Below are 23732 nucleotides of genomic sequence, written 5' to 3'. Positions count from 1 at the left end.
AATTACAGTGCCGCCCTGGAGCAGTGGATGCGGAACTAATGAAAGTTCATGGATTAATTTAAGTACTTACTACGTATTAATTACAATTTTGTTCTTCAATTTTCATATGAACCGTTAGAATGTGAAACTGCATTGTACAGTGCCCCTACAACATTGACGAGTACGAGGTTCGGCACATGTCCACACTTGAGTCTGACGTAGTTCGCGACTGTCCTTCGTGAGAGGACTGCTTCAGTTGCAGTGCAGGGTGTTGAAATATTACAGGGAGCTCGGCGTACGCGGAGACTAAGTCCGAGGTATCAATGAAGGCCATCCTTCCACAAACGACAGTTCTACGTCTTATTAACATACCCCCAAATTCACGCTTTGTCCTCGAAATACATCAGATAGAAAATACCAAGACAGAAATAATTTTAAATCATCACTTCTCTCTTTCAACGAACTCAATAAATATAGCATTTATCTAATTAATTACACAATAATTTCAACAAAAATTTCAAACACCCGAGTTTCGATACGAACAATAATAACGTCTTCGGCTAAGTCAGTTCTGAGTCCACTTAAAGAAAAACAAACTATCAAAAATAACTCGGCTCGCGTTCAAGTCCCGCGTGTCGTCCGAAGCTAGCACCTTCCCATTAATAATCACATAACACTAACTAGTGACTGCGTGGCGGCGTGGCGCCGACTAGATGTCCGCGCGGGCGGCCCTCGCCGCGCCGCGCGGCCGCCCTCAGCTCGCGGCGCGGCCCGCCCGCCTATCACAGGCGCTCAGTGCGGCGCGGGCGCGTCCTGCCCGCGCGGCGACCACTAACTCGTCGGCACCAGCAGGCGCACGAAACTGTCCTCGCTCCAGCCCCAGTCGTCGGGCCACGCGTCCTCGGGGGGGTCGAGCGCCGAGCGCGACGACAGGCTCAGTACCGAGCCCCAGTTGATGGATCGCGGCTCCTCGTCGCCGTAACCCGAGTCGCGATCTGGCGGCGGCGGCGCAGGGAAGGGAGTGGCGCGGCCCGCGGCCGGGTCCCGTGCGCCCAGGACCTCGCATCGCGCCGCCGTCGCTACACAGGCCGCCTCGAAGGGCGCGGGGGTCTCTTCGGCATTCTCGCGTTCCATTTCCCGCTCGATACCTCGCAGTGTATTGCACACGAGAACTGAGCGTCTCAGGGAGGGGTCCGCCGTCTGACGGAATCGCGCCAATTTCAAGGCGCACAGGTTCATCATTTTGAGGCGTCGCTCGCGATAGCAGCGTCGCGAGGCACAGCGGCCGGCGGCACGGCCGTCGCAGCAGGCGCGCGCGGCGGCGCCGCCCAGCTCGAGGTAAGACTTGCCGTTCTCTGCGCGGATGGTGTCGTGCGCGCCGCACCAGCCACCGCACCAGCGCCGGCGACACGCGCGCCGCTCCTCGTCTTCGCGCCAGCACTCGCCGCCGCCCGCGCCGGCGGCCACCGCCTCCAGGCGCGCTATCGAGTCCTCCCAGCGCGCAACCTTACCGCCGCCCTCGCACGGAGAGCCGGCGCGCCGCTTGGCGCCGCACCCGCCGCCCGAGCCCTGCAAAAGGCGACAAAATATAACGTTAATGTTTTGATAGACCGCATCAGTGGTAAATCTTTGGTACACTAAAAAAAAAATTATATATATAATCTTTATACATATATAAAGACGTTGGTTGATGGACTGATCTTTGTACTCTAGAAGGTACTGCTGGTAGGAAAAAGAGATTTGGCATATTGTACGTGCTTGTACATTTAAAAAACGCATTCTTTCGTGTAATTTTTTTAATATTAATAATATATTTTCATAGAAAATAGCAAGTATATTATTTTATTCGTAGTCAAAAGTATAAATTAGGTATAATAACAATAGAAAACTCTGGTAAAAAAATAACATTAGAAATTTGCAAAGGTTGAAACTATACAACTAGAAGTGCACGAAAACTTTACACAGTGGTAAGAATGTAGAGAACTAGAGACCTTTGTAAACCATCCCCGAGGATCCCACACACACACAAATGCATAACGGCAACGCTATATATACCTGAGCCCAACTCGCATTGTAGAGCGACCCTTCTCTTTTTTTGGGTACAATGTGCACCCGGGGAGCAACCCCTGCAGATCGGGCCAGGTAGAGAATTCGTGTTTCGAAATACGACTGTGGGATTTGCCCGAACAAATGGCGTCCGTATTTTTTTGGGAAATGTTTCTTTACAATAGATTTTAAAGTATGCGATAGGGCAAAAACTTTATGGCTGATATGTGTATATTTCAAATATCGGTAAACATTAGTATTCTACATTTTTCTGGCAATAATATACTGCAAGAGATTTAATTTTTTTTTATTACCTAAAGCCCAACAAAAGACAAAGACAAAAAGTAGCATAACATATGAATTTTGCCTTACAGCCTTAAACTAGAAAAACCAGCTGTATATCGCGCTAGCAGCTGCTACGTCTATAAGTATACCCGATAGACACAGTTGAAAAGATGCCTTGACTTAAAACATTGCAATTGGATACAATACATTGCTCGTTTTGGTTGATCGTAATAATATTTCGCAATATACTTGACTAACAAGGTAACTAAAACAGGACAATGTTTTTTTTTAATGTTAGCAAATCCACCGGCGGCAGATGCCCGCGCACCTGCCATCACAATTAGGTGGCGCACGCTTCTACGCACCTTCAGCGTTAATACCTACATGCACCTAGCACTTTACGAAAGTAACTCAGCACTAGACTTTTACGAAAAGTAACTCAGCACTTTTATTGTTATCTAATGTCGTAAGCAAATTTTAAAGCATTTACAATCATTATTTTATTCCATAACAATTATTATACCCATTTAAAAAACTGAGTCGATGTTATAAAAAAGATTAAAAATGTAAAGTGGTTCATAACGCAATGAGATTCGAGGCGCTCGTTTGCTAAACGTCGCAGGCCAGCGCGGCCAACGTTGACTCAGCGACCACTCATCGCAACGCTGCAAATAATCATTTTGCGTCACCCTTTTATCACTCTGCGGAAAACGGGCCGCTCCATTGTTCACTTGTGAACGCAACACGCCGACCCCTTCGCTGCTTGTTCCTACGAAAGAACTGTGTACTTTGCGCGATGTAGAAATAAGCAAAACCGCGTGATTTCATTAATATAACACAGTGTGCGAGCGTATGTTATGTAGCGGTGTCGTCGCCAGCGCTGGCGCTCATGAAAATAAATTTAGTATATGACGTTGGTGCACAGCGATGCCGCTCTGTTCATTGGAACGTGGCCGCGCGATGTTGCCGCTCCGGTCGCTCTTTCTAATCTTGTCGTAAAGTTCTTTTTCTGATGCGCACCGCGTCGCTCGTTCTGTCCGCTGGAAACTTGAAAACGTCTGACGTTTATTTTATCGCTAGCTTTGAATAGCTATGCGGTATATTAAACCCGTGATGTCCCTATAGCGCTTAGAAGTTTACGATTTATTCAAAATTACAGTCATAACAAAATTTTACTACTAGCCTCCAGTTTTATTTACGAGTGAAACGGTCAAACGAATGTAGAGGCGCTAATAATCGGTCAGTCAGATCGCGAAGGTAGGAAAAGTTCGATCGGCAGGGCGAGTCGAACGAACTTTCTATGGCATTGTAAAGAACGAGTAGTATGGCGGCACGGCCATTGCTTCACAGTGCGCTAAGCCATGTCGTTGTTGAGCGAGCGAGGGTCTCTACGGGCGCGGCAGGGCGGGGCGGAGGGCGCTGAGCGGGTAGCGGGCGGGCGCGGGGCGAGGGAACGGTCGTTGTGTGAGTCGTACACGTGCACGCGCACACAGGCGCGCCGCATAATAACATCGCGTAGCGGCCGTCCGCTTCTATCTAACGCTACACAGCTACCTACGCTCCGACGAACGTTATATTATAGCGAACTATAAAATGGGGTAGATAGCGTTGGGTGTACAGCTCTGCATTATAAATCTAGGCTATATGAGAAAATGCAAATTCTCGTGTTAAGAATTATTAAAAACTAATTATTAAAATATTTTTATTTCTTATATATTATGTATATATTTCGATGTTTTTCTTTGTCTTTGTTTTTCTTTTGTGTAGATTACTGTTACAGTTTGGAATAAAATTGCAGAAAATTACGTTCAAATAATTCATGAATCTTAACTTACACTCGTATTCGTATAGGATCGGTTCGGCAAAAGTTTATAAACAAATGCAAAATAGTACTCAAACTACCGTGGGCGTTGAGACGACAAACAAAGCTTTTATTGCTTGTCTTAATATTTTTTACAAACAACAGCGGTAATAAAGACGACTGACGATCGCTCACTACAAATGATCCATATAGTATTTTTTGCGATTCATTCATAAAATTTCATAGCGTGAAGAGGTATTAATCTGCAATATCGAATTGGAGTATCTATTGAATGACCGATTTACGATTAACATTCCTTTTCAGTACAATAGAGCACGTGATCGAGTTCGCAAACTCATTCATCGGAAGGGTATCGGGCTATCGGTCTTGCTTGTTTACAGGTGGTTCAAGATCAGCCTAGCGCCAAGCTTCGAGCACCGTTATATATATTTTTTACGTACGAGAAGATTTATTGATTGTTCTGGCCCTCGGAAGCTATGCAATTATGTTTTGTCGCTTACTGTATTGGTATCAGATATAATTCTTTCATATTCAATGAAATGAAGTTTGTTTAAGATGGTTTGATTAGTACTTTCGAACAAATGTTTTATTTTTCGTTTATTTTAATAAACTTTCTAATGTATTGTATTGGTATATAATTATTTACAAATTTAAATAAACAAAAAATGCAGAGAAAGAAAAAAAAATATTTTTACATGCATGATTAAGCAAACCTCGATTAACTTAAATATAGAAAGAACCTTTTTATATTTAATGTGCTAAATATACGTGTATAAAACAAATAATATATGTATAAAAGTTTCCTTAAGGAGCATAGTCAGTCGTACGATTCGGGTTTCGGCATGAGCCAACGCCGAACGCCAAGGCAGTCTCTGGCACGCACATTTCCGTGAGCGGCGAGCGGCGAGGCCGCGCAGCTCTGTGTGTGTGTGTGTGTGTGTGTGTGCGCACACGCATCGCGCCTGTGTGCGCCAACCAGTCTCACATCCTGTTCTCTGCTTCGACTGACTCTCCGAGCTTTTTATACCGACGCTGTCCCGTTTCGAAAGATATTAGCCTATACTTTTTTAAAGTTCGCATGAAAGTCGAGAATTATATTTTAACAGACGAGTTTTTTTTATTATAAAACTAGCATGAGAAACTATTCGCGTTTGACGATATGAAACATTTCAAATATGTATGCTGATTAAACCTTAAGATTAGTTTATCGTATAAAGTTTTACAAAATATTACTATATTCTTTAGCTATTATACCGTAATACGTGTATTCGAAATTATTTTATTTTAATAGACACCTGCTCTGCGGGCGCTTATAGAACCTCGGTATATAGACAGTTTTTTTTAGACAATAGTGGTCCGTGAACCATACTATTATGTAAAGCGCAGCGGTGTCAAATAATTTCAAGGTGATAGGGAAAAAAATGAACAAGAGAGCCGTTTAAGCGCAAACAAAAGGAATCCCTCAGGAATGTATGTTCGCATAAAAAGAGAGGGAATTCCCGAAAGGTATTGTTTAGTGTGCGGGCGCGTGTGGAACGTGGCGTTATGCGTTTATTATGATGAGCGTCTTGCGGAGCTGCGGCCACTTGATGCAATGAAAGGGAAAATTGTAGTTTTTGTTCGAGCGCGGATGACGCACTACTTCCCCGAACACCGTGGGCAGAATGACAGGAATGTCGGACCGCCACTCGTGCAAGGTCTTACATACAGCTTAAATATTTCCTCCTAACACAACGTCGATGTAAAAAAAAGGTCAGGACAAAAATAAAAGCCTTAGAAGATTTGTATTTATAAATTAAAGTTATTTTTAGTTTAGTACGCAAAACCCATCTGTGGTTAACTGTGTACATATAATACGGGTTTTAAACATCTATTAAAAGAAACAACAACACATTTATGTACATACAAGACTTTCGTTAGCGCAGTATCGCATCTGACTATTGTTTTATAAACCGTACTATGTACGATGCCAGCTTATCATACTGAATGCTAAAAAATTACTTGAGATCTAATAGTGGTTTATTTTCAATTTAGTTAGTGGTAGGTAACGTGTTGTAAAAATAAAATGGAATAAAGGTAGTAATTGACTCCCAGTTATTTTGTTACCGCTAATGAGAGCAATACGAACGATTACAAGCGTGGTAAACAGGACTGGTTCAAGGCGCTAATAGCGGTTAACACTGACATTGTGAGACTGAGTGCGTACTCAGTGCATAAATCACTTCAATCTACAGGATGGAGTTCGCATCGTGCGCTTTTGAGGCAATAAATCAGCGGGTGCGGGAGCACGCGGGCAGATAATGACGTCACCGGTACGTATCTCGGAGAATCCCCGGAAGAGAGCGAATAAAATAAAAATGTCACGTAGCGATCAGCTGTCGGGCGGCGCGGCGCGAGCGTGACGGGCGGGCCTGCCGCACCGCAGCGATACGCATAACGACGCCGCAATAAAACTTATTTTTATGTTTTTCGCTCACAATGGCCGCGCGAAGGTCGAGCTATCTAAATGGGTCAATACACTCTGCGTAGTACGAGCGTCGAACACGTGCTCCCGCGTTTGTAAATAGCGAGATATCGGCCGATTGTTGCAGTGATTAATGGGGGCGCGTAATGACTCGGCGCCGGCCGCCGTTGCCGCCCGCGCCGCTCGCTAATGTGTTCATTCATCGTCCCGACACTATTATTATTTGCTGCCAGAGATGGTTTTGTTCACATTCCGACAATCGATCCGACGACATTAGGGCGCTAGCCAATGTCAAGGTTGCACTTAATATGCGCCCGCCCTGGCTCACTTACCACTTTGCATACTGATGAACCTAAATAACTCAAATTGCATTGCATCAGGTCCTTTTGACAATTGTATTACGTTTTTTCTTATAACGTAGCTTAATGTATATTAGTATGAATTTTTTTTTTAAAAACTAAAAGATACCTATTATATCTTTAATATCCGATATATAAAACGACTATTGGAAGAATATTAACTACTTTACAGATTATCATACTAGAGCTTCTCCTAAAGTAAAAGGTACATGAAGCAAAACTGCAGCTAATGCATCTTTATCGACTTTTCTTGTTGTGTTTATCGAAGATATCAGTCTCGACTAAATTTTATCCTATTACTAAATAATGTAGTTTATATGAAATTAAGTAACGACTTTGTACTTGAAGAAAATGTATAATGATACATTTTTTCTACACCTGCAACTTCAGAATAAGTCCATAAAATGTGTACGTAGGTGCAAACACTTAATCTATGCGGGAGTCATCGACAGGCGTTCGCGATAAGGGCGAGGTCACGGTTATCACTGGCGGTATCTCCATACGCGCTTGCCGGCCACGACATCTCGCGCCCATTCACTATAAAGACGACCCTCGCCCCGCGCCACCCTTCGCCCACCCGCACCCTCCGCGGTGCATCCATGCAACAAGTTAGGGCACAGTTTCTGTCTTGTGAAAAGTTTCTTAAGACAACTTTATGCCTACATTGGCACTTTTTAACTTTACTATCTCGGAGTGGCGAGCGTACTCTGAACTCTTATTTAGCTTTTTATTCATGGAATCGTGCCGTTAATCATTGCATTTAAATTAATTAATTTGTATATTACATAAATAGGATCAATCGGAATTCCGTGCTATATTTATAACGAAGCATATTGGCTTTGAACGGTGACACAGCAATTTAAATAAAATTCCTGGTAAAACAGCACGGTACATATTTTCAGGCTGTGATGCCCAATTAAATATGGATGTGATTGAAAAACGCGTGTCCGGTAACGAGCGTGTACATAATTGGTGGGCGGTGGAAGGCCCGGAGTGACCCAGTTGCGTTGCCCGGCGACCCGGGTCCCGGCCGCCGCCCGCCCCCGCCCCGCTCGAGCGCCCGCCGCCCCCGCTCACCCTGCCGCACTAAATAACCTGCCCGAAAAGGACACCTTAACAAAGGTCGTTCAACCGTCACAGGGCACTCGCTCTTTTGATTTTTTACATATGCCAGAGGAGCAAACCTCATTCGAAACGATATGAAAAATAAAAACATTAGCTAGTTAACCATTCCTGTCCCCTCCGCGCCCATCTAAGTGTTCAGTGATGTGATGCGTCTTACGAAGCTAGAAAATGTAAAGGATATATGAGGCGTCTTACGAAGATAGAAAATGTATTGTTTGGAATATCGTTTTCTTATTAAAATATACGGTGCGCAACGAAATAATGTTTCTTACTAAGGCAAAGTAGAAAACGCGCGAACAAATAAACTTAATTGTTATAAGCCGGGTTTGCTGACTGCCACCCCTCGAAGACGACTCCTTAAAGGGCGGAGGGAGATCAGCGTAGAGTTGTATTTCTCCGAAGTTGTGCTAAATTTCACTTTCTCTGAAGACGTTATGCGTACACGTAGCCACCCACTCTGCCCGTACTTCGTCACAAACTTTACAGAATAGTTTTCATTGCTACTTTAAAATAAGTTATCCAAGTAGTCAGATTTTTTTTTTGTTTCGAGGTACGGGATTGTTAGGTCATAAAAAATATGTTTCACATTCTAATAGAAACTTTCGAACGTTCCTCTCAAAGTGCACTTTACTCTGAGTATGACATCGTTATCTTAGCGAACCCTAAACGAATAAAACATAAAAAACGTACGTCAAAAAAGTCCTTCCACTCACAAAAAACCTACTGCCTCCTCGCCCTCTCTGAAGTTATAAAACACTGAAGGCGAATAAAATTTCGCCGGAGTTTCTTACCGTATCGGCTGGAGTTAAGGTCGAAGTTCGCTGCGCGGAATCATTTGGCTGAAAGGCGAGCACACGAGCGTGGAAGCTTTAAAGTAAAATGAAAGCCGACTCGCTCTTAATTCACCACTACATAGATACGAACGAACGTCGATAGAGCGCCCCCGGCCCGTCACCCGCCACCCACCACCACGCGCCAGGCATAAATAAGGGGGTCGAACACCGCTTAACAAGAGAGTGAGCACCCTCCCTCGCGGCATAGTTGGAAGGGAGAATTAAGGGGGCTGCGGCGAAGGACGAATTAAGGAGATGAGAGCACACGCTCTCGAGACGCGAAACATCGTGCCAGGCGGGGAATAAGGGAGAGCTCAGAGTCAGATTCGATGCTGACGATGCGCTACTTTATAGCACGTTAGAAACTGAATAGATGGTTAAACTTAAACATATTACCTACTTGCTTTAAAAAATAACTATAGATATATAAAATTAGTTCAAACAATAGTAGAGTTACAAAAATGCTATAGTTTTAATTATTATTTGATAATCATAATTTAACAAAGGAAATACGTTAAATTTCTATGATGTAGTAAACGGTGTCCAAACTACGCGATGTCAACATTGCGTTTCATAGCACGTGAGTCACCTCGCCTCATAAATTACAAACTATATCCCTCTGGAGTTAGGGTTTGTTTTCGGCAAAATCGCTAGCGCTCCTTTGTCTTACCGGCTCGCTACGAACGAAAATAGATCGTATTTTAACATGATAAAGTTTAGTTCGTGTGGGTGAAATTCTAATATTCTTGGGAAGAGGGTGGGTATAAATTTTCCATGGGGGCAGACGGGGCGACGTCGCACGAGGGCGCCGCTGAGTCACAGCGGCGGCGGATGCGGCGCGGGAGGCGAGCGGGGCGAGGGTGGGGCACATATTGTAAGTATCTACCACTCACATGTCACAAAGTTTTCTCCGCATCGGGAAACTTTGTTAACGTCAACCGAGCACGTGGCCTTCGTTGATATTATGTACATAATTGCTGCGTTTCCCGCGTTTTGTGGAAAACTTTATTAGCTTTACTTTCCACAGTGAATGTCAAAATCTCTGATAAAGAGTTTCGATTCGTTTTATTACGCTGATTTTCAATGTTGTGCAAATAAGTTTATATTAAACAACGGATTTATTTACAGCTTAAGATTAATAATATGTCTACAATCTACAGCAGTCTAATAACTCGTAAACTTGACAATAATGTCGGTTTTAACAACGAAATACGATTAGTTTGATTGATTAGGTCATCTGTGTGAAAATACAATAAAAAATTATTTAGTGCGACATTTTAATACCTTATAGAAATATTTATTATTGATGATGAGATACGCTAGCGGCAATCGGTGTGGTTACATCGCGCCGTCACCTTGAAGGTGATAAGACGCTGATAAGACGCGATACCGACCGCTTGCAACATTCCGACTAACCGCTCTGCTTTATTGTTATATATATTTAATTATTCTTACGTAAAACTGTCGTCTTGTATTATGTTGTCACTAAATTTTCTTTATGAAACTTTAAGAAATTTTTAAATAATTTTATTACACATTAAGAAAAAAAAACTTATATTGTTGACAAAAAATTCTTATCTAAAATGATAGTGTTAGTATATAATTATGTATATACGTACCCATACAAAATAATAAATAAATGCATAAATTAAAAAAATGCTGCTTTATTCATTTTTAGCGAAAAAAAATGTGCCTACTTATATACATATTATTAGTAAATTAGCTGGAGGTATAGCTAAATAGAAAATCATTTCATTTTTAAGAGCCATCTCAATTCTTATTACTATTTAAAAGTATACAATTAAGCTTAATATTTTAGACCAAAAGTATAGCTACGTTCGAAAGTCAATATAAAAGATACCGTACGTCGGGTAACATGAAAGCGTAATGAAAATGAATTCGTAATCTCTTAGACGTGTGCTCACGAACGAAAGCCTACAGAACTGAGCTCATCCGCTCCATTCTCAATTACATTAGGTACTAACACGGCTAAGGGCGGCGAGCTCCTTATATACCTCCCTCCCGATGAAAACTCGCTACAAAGCGCGGGAATGAGTTTTCCCGCGCAAACTTATTGCCGACTCCTCCCGACGATGCTCTCTCATAGAGCTCATCCTAATCGAGTGGTCATACTTTGAGATCAAGGCGCGCTAAGTCATCCTTATTTTTAACTTAATTATATATAATGACCTTCAAATATTACTATGACAAACATATACCATTTTCGTCTTTCCCATTTTGAATGTTAATTTTAAAATATGGGTACGCTTTTATCCTGTGCGCGTAACGACCCCTGGTGCAATGCGAAGGGCAGGGGATTTAGGGAGCACACAAAGACAGATCTCGAATTCAGTTAAAGGCCCCGCTAACCCATTGCCGATACGCAGATTAGGACAACAAGCTTTTGTTACGTTCTGTAACAAATAAAACAAATGAAATATACAGCATTATGGAAATAATAGTCCGGTAGTAAATTCAATATGAAGCAATTCTTAGTGATATGTTAACTGCGGCATTCTTACAGATGTTTGAAATTGGTGGTGCGTATTGTGTGGTAGGTGGCAGCGGCTCCGACCGTGGTCGCAAGTGCTATTGCCTCTGCTTTTCATAAGTAATGACCACTGCCAGCTCCCGCACCCCGCGCGCCGCACCGCGCTAGGCCTATCGATTGCGGCGGCGCGAGGGCGGGCCGCATCGCCGTAATTGTCACACTGAGCGAAATTAACTCCGCCCCCGTAATATCGACCTTCCTACCCGCGCATAGGATCCATTCTCCGCCGACCCTGATCTGCGATTGAATACCAAATGTGTTACAGTCCGCTCTAAGTTTGGAGGCTGCTCGTAATAGAGCCTTCGAAAAGTCTATGACAGAGCTTAATTAGACAGGCGCGATAGCAACAAATGGATTTTACTTGTCCCGTGTTTTAGTTTGAATAAAACAGGAACTGTTTTCGAATTATTGTTTAAAATATTAGTGGCAATTGACAGGTAACAACAAATGTCTCTTCACATCGATGTATTTGGAGAGCTCATTAGCGGAAGTCGAGCCGGTTTTTATAGCCACTCGTTCTTTTCGCGAAATACGGATATATTATACGGATATATAGGTATATGTTATGTTTAAATCCGTTAATTTTTTCCATCAATTTTTCAGCACATGTAGTCTTGATTGCCTATAGATTGACGATTTGTCCAGGATTTGTTTCTAATTGTAAACAACGTATCGACCAAGTGCTTTAAAAAACAATTCCGTATCGTTTCGCGCGACGGCGCGCATGTCGTATCGCATGTATTAATAGCAGTCGTCTAATCGCGCTCTGTTTTTTAGCGCACCAGCAGCGACGAAAGTATGGTGAAAGTGGCTCGTTGACGTCACACACACACGCGCAATACATGCGTGCCATACGCTAGCGCGGCGACGTGACATCTGCGCCCGCGCCGCTCTCCGGACCCGACACACTCTTGCTACACGCCGGTTGCGACACCACCCGCGCATGAGAAATATACCGCCGACCGGCTCGATATTCCGTGGCCTCTCTCGACACGTTCTCTTACCCAACACAGAAATATTTTGTGCAAGTCCGACATCGCCTCGTTTCGGCGAAAATACGCCGCGGCGTCATAAGTGGACTATAAATTAACACGCATGTGACAATAGCGAAGATTACGAACGTACTGGAGTATAACTGCTAATTGGTTCCAATACGGGCGTCTCGTTATTGAATGCGGGCTCATTTTTGTCCTTGCGAGACTATCAACCTAACTTAGAAGAGGTGTTATTTTGATATTTTTTGGGTGTATACGTAATAAAGTTTAACGTGCTTTCGTTTACACATTGCAATCGGTAAACTATTAAGTCATACTCATTGTTGCTTTTAAATTCAGTGATACGAGGTAATAAATTAAATGCGGTGGAAAAAGAATGATTTCTTTACATGACATTCTAGTTAACGATGACGATGCATTGCAGCGAAACAGTAACCAAGATGAAGAAGTAGGTACAAAATAAAAGCGAAAGGATTGGGTTAACGTCAGTCATCTATTCATAACGGGACGTGGGATCATTCGGAACGTAATTAGAGCGAAGGTTAATGGCTCGGGTGCATGCTCATACGATAATCATAAGTACTAAAGTCGATCGGACAGTGGGCCGCGCCGCCCGTGGCGATCATTTAATTACGTAAAGTGCGAGAGATGAAAAGGAAAACGACCGCCGATCAGCTGATCTCTGATGTCTGCGTCCAAAGCGATCGCATCAACACGTATATGCATCCCGCGTTTACTCCGGAACCTGTTGTAGATACCGTTATTACGAATACTTGACTCTCATAATTTAAAATAATATCCATCAATTTCATTTTTTTTTAAATCAAAACTGTATTATAATAAAGTTTAAATGAATCCATTCAAATAATGTTAAGTAAACACATCTAAGATAACAATATTAAATCATCAACTTTCAGTTAAATTGAATGATATAAATAATAATTAATCAATGTAATAACATTTAATTCGTAACAAGACTTTAATTTGTATATGATCTTAAACTTTTAAATTGAAAAGTTTGAACATTTTTATTCCAAAAAATAACTTGAACAGTGACGTCACAGGTTCGACGGGAGAGCTAAAAAAGATTAGAAGAGGAGGGGGCGAGATCATTTGCGGGGGCGTACTCATGCCAAAGAGCCCTTACCATGACCACGAACTCACTTCTAACTCGAAATAGATAGACAACAAAACCGAGAGTTTATCCACAAGTGTATATAAATATAGTTATTTTTATTGAAGTGATTTTATAAATTTATCTAAAATCCTACTTTTGAAACAATAAAAATAATAATATATAAACGCGTTGTTTGTGTGAATATAAAAAAGAACATAATTTAAAAAAATTTAACACAATACTAAACGGAGCGAACCAGTAGTAGTATCGTTAAGGAGGCGTGGGATGAGTAAGTCCCTCCACTCAGAAATGTGTCGAACCCACACACACACACACAGGCACTACATTACTGTAATTATCCAATTAAAAAATTTATATATATATATTTACAGTACGTTCTTTGTTTTAAAAGTTTTTTTTTAAACAAACAAGATTTTTATCAACTAAAGCATTTTTTTAGTTTTCATTCAAGTTATATAATATATATGTATATTTCTTTCTAAGTTCACTGATCCGATTTTAAGACAATCGCACATAAGGGAAACGTTTAAAAACTATAATGGTATAAAGAAATAAAGGTACTGTTTCGCTGAGTCAACAGTCATTATACATTAACAATCTTAATGGATGCGATACTAAATAATGAGAAAAGCCGAAACGTGCGTCTCCAGCCCCCTTTGCGGCTGATTACGACGGCGCTACGAAATAAGAATGAATTTTTAATGAACCCCCGCCCGCCGGGTGATGTACCCCTGTCTTCTGAAGGCTGCGCACTTAGAAGATTAGTCCCTGGAGCCTTCTAGTCGAATGACTAACAACAATCGTATAAGAGGTCAAAAGCGTTCTTTTACGATATTACGAGTAAGTTTATCGATTTTAGAAACCTAATCACTCACAATAAAAATACACCTTAGTGACATATTAAATAATAGTATAAAATAAATATGATATTAAAATATAAACAAAATATTTTAAAGAATAGAAATTATAGTTTAAGTCATATAAACAATAGGATTTGGTAAAGGACTATTTATATGACTGACAACGCGTAAGGTAAATAAGGATAAACGTTGTTATAGTATAAAGAAGCTATGATATTATATCATTGTTTAATAACAGTAGGTAATAATAATCAGTAGGCGAAACGAAGGTAATACGAGATAAGGCGACGACCCCGCGATGCAATAACAATGTAAATATGCTTTATAGTGTAAACAAAAAGAATATGTATGTGTTACGCGGGCGCTACGTCAGCGGCGCGTCACGGGCGCGACGTCACGGGCGGAAGTCCGCACTAGATATATTTACAGTAGCCGTGCTCGGGTTCAATGTCGAGCTATCTATCGGCCATCAATCAGCAGTCAGCCCCGATAGTCGCGGGACACCCGCTGCGGCCAATATCCTCGCTCGTCTCTCCTTCACGCCCACCGCCACTCTCGGCCGAAACGATGCAAATAGAAACCGATCATACCTATTCTTATACGTTTACCGTACCTAAATATAGCACTAATTACCGATAGATTACGTCCGCGTCAGAGCGTTTACGCAACGTTCGACATGTGCTCAATGAATAAATCATTTCGTATTGATTTGCATTATTGATTGCATAGAGTCGATAGTGTCTATAGTGCGGAGATAGCGATCGTTCATTGAGAGATGAGATATTGAGATATTTCGTGCGTGACTAACGGTTTCGTTGCGGTGCTGGTGGACGCGGCTCCCGGAGCAAGGCCGGCGGTGTTTACAAACTTCCGTCACGACCCGCGAGCACTTGTCACTCGGGAACGCGTTCCTTGGCCGACACACGGCTACGCAAATAATGGCGAGCCCTCACCATTGACATTGTCCCACTTCGCTCGACTACTCGACCGTCTAGACTCGGGATACGATCGTTGATAGACTGATTGCCCACATGTTGCAATCATTTTACTATTAGCATACCGAGCGTTGTCTCTTTGCCATTCGTATTTGCCGATTCTACGTGCGTAGTGGCAAAGGTTATTAACCTACTCACGAGAAATCAACGTAACAATGTGACTTTTCAACCATTCTAATCCGTTAGCTGTCATGTACGCCAACACATTGTCACATTCCAACAGCTGATAATAGTTTATTGACAAACAATAATTAAAGGGGTGTTTGACTAATACTACGAGTAAGAGTCCCAAATTTAACTAAATATACCTAATTGTACAAGCGAATAGATGAATTTGCACAAAGGGACGTTAACGAGCCAAAATATTAGTAAAAAGTTAAATGATTGACGTTATTCAAGGATAGATAGAAGGTCTTGAGTTTGAAAGCACCCTTGTGCTCAACGTGCCCTGTGCAGGGAGGCGCGGGGTGAATGCATTGGGGCGGCCCCCGGCGGGTGCAGTAGGCGCGTAGTGACTGCAATAACGGAGCAGTGAAAGTGTCGCGGCCCGCTTCAACCGTCAATGAGTGAAGACGTACTCCCTTCACCCCTCCGTCTTCTCAAACTTGTAGTTAATAGTAAGTTATTCGACTAGAAAACACGTATGTTTTGCTTCCGCGCGCGACCCGCTTATGCCTTATAAATGTTGTTAACATAAATTAATTATACTACATACTCGTATGTTATCTCTTCAAGTTTATGGTTATAATAAGCGCGAGACGTTCGAGTTCGCGATGATCGCTTCGTTTCACATTTATTGAGAATATGTAATTATTTCACGATTATCCAGCTTCAATTTGTAGTATAAGAACCGGATAAATAGGCTTAGTGTCCACATATAGGCTGCGGTCCGCACGTGCGTATCAAGTATGTAAAGTGCAAGTGAACGCCGACGGTGACAAGTGACGGCAAATGCCTATCAACGAACAAACACACGGAGCGAGTACGTCGTCATTATCTCAAGTCATGAATGAAACGGAACGTAAATTGAAATGTATCGCGTGTCATAATCCGTGTGCATTAATCTCACTCAAACGCCGATCGTTGCGTAACATTGAACACAGCAAACGGCTCAAGTTCATTGATCCACTTAATGTCCGCATTAAATGTGTCGTTGTTGTCGAATGTCAAAACAATGTTACATAATTAAACGCGTTTACATGCCATCTGCGCACGTGCCCGCTGCCTACTGCTCGCTCCGGCGCCTGCTACTTCCGACTGATCGAGTGATCACCCGCGATACGTCACTATGTTTATTTATGAGCTTATGATTATAAAATGACGTTTTAGTCCGTTCCGATATCGTTGACCGGTTGCCGTATAATAATAACATTCATTCATTCATAAGTGATTTATAGTAACTACCTACGAAATAGATTTGTAGTTGTATTAATAAAGCTATTATCGCATAATTATACCTAAACAAGATTTTACGCTACTTGCCGTCTCGCGTCTTGTTTCGTGTCTAATGTGTGAGTAAATACTTTAAACGTTTTATGAGATTTACATTTTTATATAGGTAACATTGTTACGTTACTAGTGCGAATAAACATTTTCTTGATTTTTTACTCACATATCTATTTAAGAATACCTTATGTTTTTTCTACAAAATTTAAACCTTCAAAAGTGTCAATATGTATTTATGAATACAAAAAATTTATATCAGATATGTGTTTTTTTGTATTCATCACCTAAAACACACAATACTGCATCGAACTGTTTACAACATTCTATAAAAGCCATTCGCTTTGATAAATCGTTTCAAGGAGGAAAACAAGTAAAAACTCTTATTATAGTGGTTAAACTTTCACCCCGGGCTGAACTTGACCGCCGAAATAAGAAAATGGCAATATAAAACGTCAGTCTTGTGCGATGACGTGAATTTACATAAATTATTGGCGTCGACGCGTCTGGGCCGCCGTGTTTATACCCATTGCAATGTTTACATAGGCTCACCAAACACGAGTTCAACGACTCATATATTGTTTTATGTGCATGTAATTGGGTCGCCTAAATCTGGGCCTACGCAAATAAATAGACATTACCTGAGAATGTGCGTCACACGTCTTATTACAGGCAAAGGTATTTCTGCTAGCTATTTTTCAATGGCTGTTGGAAATTTATTTTGCATTTTTTTTTTAATAGTTCTTCATCTAGTTTATACCGAAGTGTAAAAAATTAAGCTAAAAAGTATGTGTAAAATGAAAACGTTTCTTACTCCGTGTCTCGTTTAAACATGTAGAGTTATCGTGATGCGTTTTTATACAACCTAGGAGCGTTGGTAAAGTATCAAAAATCGGAATATCAAAAATACATCTTAAGCGAAAAAGATTTAATGGATCTTAAATGGACTGGACAGGAACAAAATGGTAGATGCTTCTCTCTAATCAAAAACTTTTAACATATCTTATTTGTGAAGCATAGATGGAACATTTAACTTAATGTAAGTAATAAAATTGCTATGCTACTTGAGATTTCAATTCTTATTTATAAGGATATGTTTATATCTATGTTAGATATAAGGCAATATGAAGATCGTAGCTTGACATTCAGACAAAAATAATGTGTATCAGCACGTAGTATTGTATAATAACTGTCACAAAAACCACCGTTGCACCTGACAAGATCGGATACGACAAAAAATGAAAACAAATAAAACATAGCTGGTAACTCAATACCGCGCAATAAAAATATAACAGTTCGTATTCAATTTGTACACCTGACATCGGCTTAACTACATTTTTTTTTTTTCTAAACAGGTGTTATCGTTCGACCATTCACGAGCCGTCAGTGTCGATGCCCTATATTATTGTAATCTCTTTCAAGTTCATTGAGTCACACAATAGGTTTATAATTGGTCGTAAACGTTTATGTCAAAACATGTCGGCGCGATTCATAATATTTTACATAATAAGGCTCGTTTGCATAAGCGATTATTATGCGTGTCTTCGACGATGACGTTGGTCGTTACGGCAAATTCATTCATTTGTTTATGTGTTTACTTGTTCCACGTGTTCGATTGTATTGTGTCGAATAAGTACGCCTTCGTATGAGATATGTATCGCTACAGCGCAGAGTCTAACTCGTTAATTGGTTGAAAAAGATACTCGTCGTCTTTGACGCGTTCGTTAATTTAAGATTGACTGTTTAATCGCGTTGTTTTGTGAGATTAAACTGACATTTATAAGACATTTGGAACAACTTAATATGGAATCTTTGTGGTATTTTTACTCTAACTGATGTTTTAATGTGTTGATATTTTAAGTTATAAAAAATATAAAGAAATACTAGTTTAAACAACACGTAAGACTCAATTTTTATTAAAATTTCGCTGAAGTTATCTAAGTCGAAAAAGTTCGAACAGTCCAATGATCTCTAGGCCTATAACAATTAGAACTACGAATGACTTCGATCCAGCGTACGAACTGTGTGACGTCTGATGGCGGATGCACGTGACTGCAACAAGTCGCATTCCTCAGTGCACCCTCACCCTACCCCGCCCCACGCACTAGGCCTACGGGGAACCCGAGTTCGGTTTATAAACATTCCGGCATTTAGCAACTGTGAAATCTGCTTCACGAATTCATACCTACTATGAATAAATACAACGTGGTAAGAAAAATAAACAATGTTCAAGAAACAAAACAATTAAGCCGTTTCAAGGCGATGCGATGAACTCTTTTATTGCAAAACGAGATTATCGAATTAATTATGATTTTACGAATTTTATCAATCGTTATCTATTTCATGTGGCATCGTCTCAAAATTACCTGATATAAGAAAATGAATAAGGGTAAATAGGATAGACTGGGGCTTGAAATAATCTAGAAAATTTTCATCATAATTTGTATTCTGATGAATTTTATAGAATAAGTACGTGCTGGGCGGGGCGCCCTAGCTGTTGCCATGGTAACACGCCCCTCACCTTACTCATAGGAAAACCCAGCGACTCGTTTAAACGTCATAAAAAGAACATTTTAATTATTACTGGTGCATTTATTCAGATAGATAACAGATAAATTTAAAGATATGTTTAAAGATGTGTTGTTCGTGGAACTTAATAAATGTTTATAATAATCGATAGATAAAATAAAGAAATCTCAGTAATCATTTCGCTATAACATTCAGTAGAACCCGAAAAATGACCAGGGGGCCGTTATAAGACGTAGCGTTATAGAAAGTAAAGTGCGTTCGCGCTGGCAACTGGCAAGCCAACTTGGCGATAATTAATGTAGAGTCGAGTCGAGCGAGCGGCGCCGGCAGCCTCGCGCCCGTCGACAAAAAACCCGCTCCGGCACAAAAACACCCGTCGACCGAGCGAGACGGCGCCGCGCGCTAGAGCGGGACGGCAACACGCACGTATTTCTGTGACGAGTTCTCGTTCGCCTCGTTCGCCTCGAGCGCCGCGCACTTATCGAGAATACAACGATTTGATTTAAAACACCACAGAATGCGCCCTTCTATCTATCACATGACGTTTGACAGGTCGCCGGAAACGCGCCGAGATGTCAGATTCGAAAAAAGGCGCGCTTTCGAACGATACAACTTTATTTTCGAAATCCGTACAATTTTCATTAGAATATATAAATTAATTACTCTATAAACTTCGGATATTGAGACAACATACTGTCACGTTTAAAGTTAAATAATAAGCCTAAACATTTTTCCGAAATGAAAAAAGCGAATTCTTGAACAACAAAGAAATTACAATTTCTCTTAAAATGAATGGATGAAGAAAAAATACGGGTGTGTGGCCTAGACTAAAAATTACACGAATAACAGAATTTTAAAATTCTAAAAAATAATTAAACAAATGACAGACTCAAAAGTTACAAAAGAGTAGTAGATTATGGTATAAAAAGTAGAATAAGAAAAGCAAAACCAATATGTTTTTTGTTAAATTTTACTTTGTGTTGCAAAGAATTGATTCAAATTAATTTTAAATGTTAGGAATTTACAATTTACGAGATAGCAGAATCTTTATTTTAAGTTCAAAACCTTTAACCTTAAAAATTTAACACAAGACAAAGACGAAACGAAGTTGGTAATGTGAAGATTTAACACAAATCTACCCATTTTATACCAAAACTACTGTTACCCAACTATAGACAAGACTGCGATTCAGAACAAGTTTGAAATTGAATAATAAACTCGAATCAAGTCATTGAACACAATATTGGAGAGCACTTAGATTTAGTCCTTACCTGGAAATCACTCCACATTTTCATGGGAATGCACCATAGTTCCGATACGAAAACATCACACGATCACGATAACAACTGTCAAAGTCACTAGCACGGCGTCACTCACAAGCGCAGTGTGCGGAGGCCGAACGCAGACTGAAACGTTGAGCGCCGCACGGAGCGGCTCGCCAGGCGGCGGCGAGCGCGCGGAGCCGGGCGGCAGGCGGTTACGTCGTTGTGCTGATGAGGCGGCGGCCCACCTGCACTCGGACAACAATACCGAGACCGTACTGGCCTGGGTTCTGCTGTTTGGTACCTGCTAGAACAGACGCACTTTCCTTTACTTATTGTTTTGTTGCTTGTTATCTATCACTTTTGTGCCGCATCACATTATCATTTTTTTTTTCTTTAAATACCATAATAGTACCTATTTTATTGCTTGGAACCTTTTTTTATATAAATGTTTCACTTTTTATTTGTTTACATAAAATGTTGTTCAGAAAACTAATAAAAAATGATTCTTAACAAAAATATCATCTCAAACTTTTAGCAAAACAAAATAACACATTACTTGATAAGGACGGAGACGGAGGAACATAACAATAATTTTCGATAACACGTCATATTAACTTAGACCGCGTCCTTAGATTCAGACGAAAGAGTTTAAGTTTTCATCGCAGTGATAACAGAACGCAAGAGATAAAAAAGCTTTCCAAACAAAGTTTCGAGTGCAGGGCGCACTGGCCGCTACGTAGCAGGAAGTTCGTAGCAGTAAAACTTCGTAGCGCCTCGTAGCGTGAAAGTTTTGATTTCAACGATTTGCGTTGCGGCAAAGAGGACCGCGAGGCCGCACTAGCTCTGTGGCCCTGCGACCCGATCTCGATATACTTTCTCACATCGACCGTCACTCCCAGTTGTTTTTACTACATTTCTGTTCATTCAGCTGAGCTTGCTTCTACACGCAGAGTCGGCGCAGCAATGTATATGATTTAGGAAGTATGACCGAATATTTGCATAGTCCTTAGATTTATCTGTTCCATCTCCTCTCACGAGAGTGCGCCACTTGCATGAATCGCGACGACGCCCTTACCGTGTTTTGATGAGTTTAGCGGAACACCTCACGTCATGGTAGCCGATCAGTAGCGTTACATGCCCTGTGATGTTCACGAGGCGGCGGGCCGGCCGACTCGCGCCGCAGCAATGTGCCGCACGCAGATCGATACTGTTGCCCAATAATACAACAAAGAGGAAAATTCGTTCGGCGGTAATTTCGAACGATCTATCCTATTAGCGCACAATGGGAATATTTAAAACTAATGTACTGAAAATAAAACGTTTTGCAATGCATTCCGATTTTACACTTGCAATATACTTTTGTTTGCGAGCGCGAATAGGTATCGCTTATCGGCATGACAAAGCGCTTTGATAATTGTAAGCGAATATTAAGTAAATATGCCGATACATTTTTATTATTGAGTCTTGCTTTGCACTGGTTTGTATACCGTTTAAAATATTATCCTTTCCCAGAACAATTTAAACTACAAAATTATACAGATATTATTTAAATTTCATTTTTTTCTAAATACATATATTTTTTAATCTATATTCAAAGCGCTGTGATGTATATTAAGTAATAAAAGCTTAAAACAATCGTATTAATATTGAATAGTTCAATTAATGTGGATTTTTGTTTGTTATATCAAATATTAAGTACGATCGATGAACGTTTGAACTGTTTCGTAAATATACAATAATAATAAATTAAAAAAAAATGTTCACTGTAGGTACTATTATGGTTTCATTCTTTGTATTTAGTTATTATAAAGTATATCGAAGTATCGAACATTCATAATACAATTCAATAATAGAGAGATTTTATTTTATTTTCACCTAAATTATATAACTTGACAATGCGTGTATTAAACCGAGCTCGCATAATAAACCTTTTTACTATAAACAAGTATCTGCTTTTCCATCTCCTTGCAATATGTAAAAAGGCATTAATTCATAGCTGTCACTATTTTTGTAAGGCTATCATGTACTGTTGTATAGAAATAATTACAGGTAAATTCAAAAAAGCGACCCAGCGAGCAAACTGGCCAACATTGCTAAATACTCGGTGTATTTTTATGCGCAAGGTGCGCTTGCACATTACAAGTTGCCATGTGCACATGAGCCACGGTGCGTTTTGTCCAATTTGCACTACAGTGACACTGCAACATAACTTTCAAAGTAACAGAGCAATCACACGGCATTTTATGCTGTATATCTATAGTATAGTGACGATATTCGCTCGAGTCGTATGACAGTACTCAGCCTGCCGCCCTGTGTAACATGACGAACGAAAAGCTGACTCCTCACTTGGTGTCGCTTTACACAACTATGTGAGAAAGCAGGCCATATACGTTAGGTATTTTCCAAACTCATATTATTGTTATTCGTTTAAGTTGTACTAACTATTGTACGTAGCTTTGTTTTCATATAAGTAGACAGTAAACAGAAGAAACTAAATCTTTCATATAATATATTTGTTATTCTAACGAAAATACTAAAAATAAAATTACAGAATAATTACAGAAGTTTTGTACCTACAATCGTTAGATCTCGCCTCACACTTTTACTGCCTGATGCGTCAAAACATGTCATTATTCATTCTTAATTAAATTCATAAAATTAAGTCTTATTGCCCATTTACATTTCCAAATAGATATAAATATTCTTATGTCAAAAAAATATTCACGTACATCATTACAGCAATCTGTGTAAGTAATTAAACCTCGTATTTCTAATAGTTTCGGGTGTTGATGCATCGATCAATATCTTCTATATTAATACTTAAAGAAGCTTTTTTAACATTTAATTCTAATCTTCGAATTCATGGTTACCATAAATCACACAATATGTTTCACCAAGTCATACCGAGACCGGTTTTGGTCGATGGTACCCTTTTTAAGGTTGTTCAGTTATATTTACCTAGGCCATACCATCCAGCTAGGCCGCAACAACTTCGAGAAGGAGGCCGATAGGAGGATTCGGTTGGGCTGTGCGGCGTTTGGCA

The 23732-nt window shown here is 40.5% G+C and overlaps 1 protein-coding gene across 1 annotated transcript; it reads right to left on the bottom strand.

The window, feature by feature from the left end:
• Nucleotides 1-810: 810 nt before the first annotated feature.
• On the bottom strand, nucleotides 811-23320 carry LOC123662514. Its single transcript, XM_045597356.1, has 4 exons — nucleotides 23267-23320; nucleotides 21765-21958; nucleotides 20802-20934; nucleotides 811-1548 (listed from the first exon to the last, which is right to left on the bottom strand). The coding sequence occupies exons 1-4, from the start codon at nucleotides 23318-23320 to the stop codon at nucleotides 811-813; spliced, it is 1119 nt and encodes a 372-aa protein (XP_045453312.1).
• Nucleotides 23321-23732: the final 412 nt, after the last annotated feature.

Source organism: Melitaea cinxia, chromosome 18, assembly GCF_905220565.1.
Source record: "Melitaea cinxia chromosome 18, ilMelCinx1.1, whole genome shotgun sequence".
In the NCBI taxonomy this organism is placed as follows: Eukaryota; Metazoa; Arthropoda; class Insecta; order Lepidoptera; family Nymphalidae; genus Melitaea; species Melitaea cinxia.
Note: the sequence above shows the minus strand (reverse complement) of the source record. Positions and strands in the feature narration are given on the sequence as shown.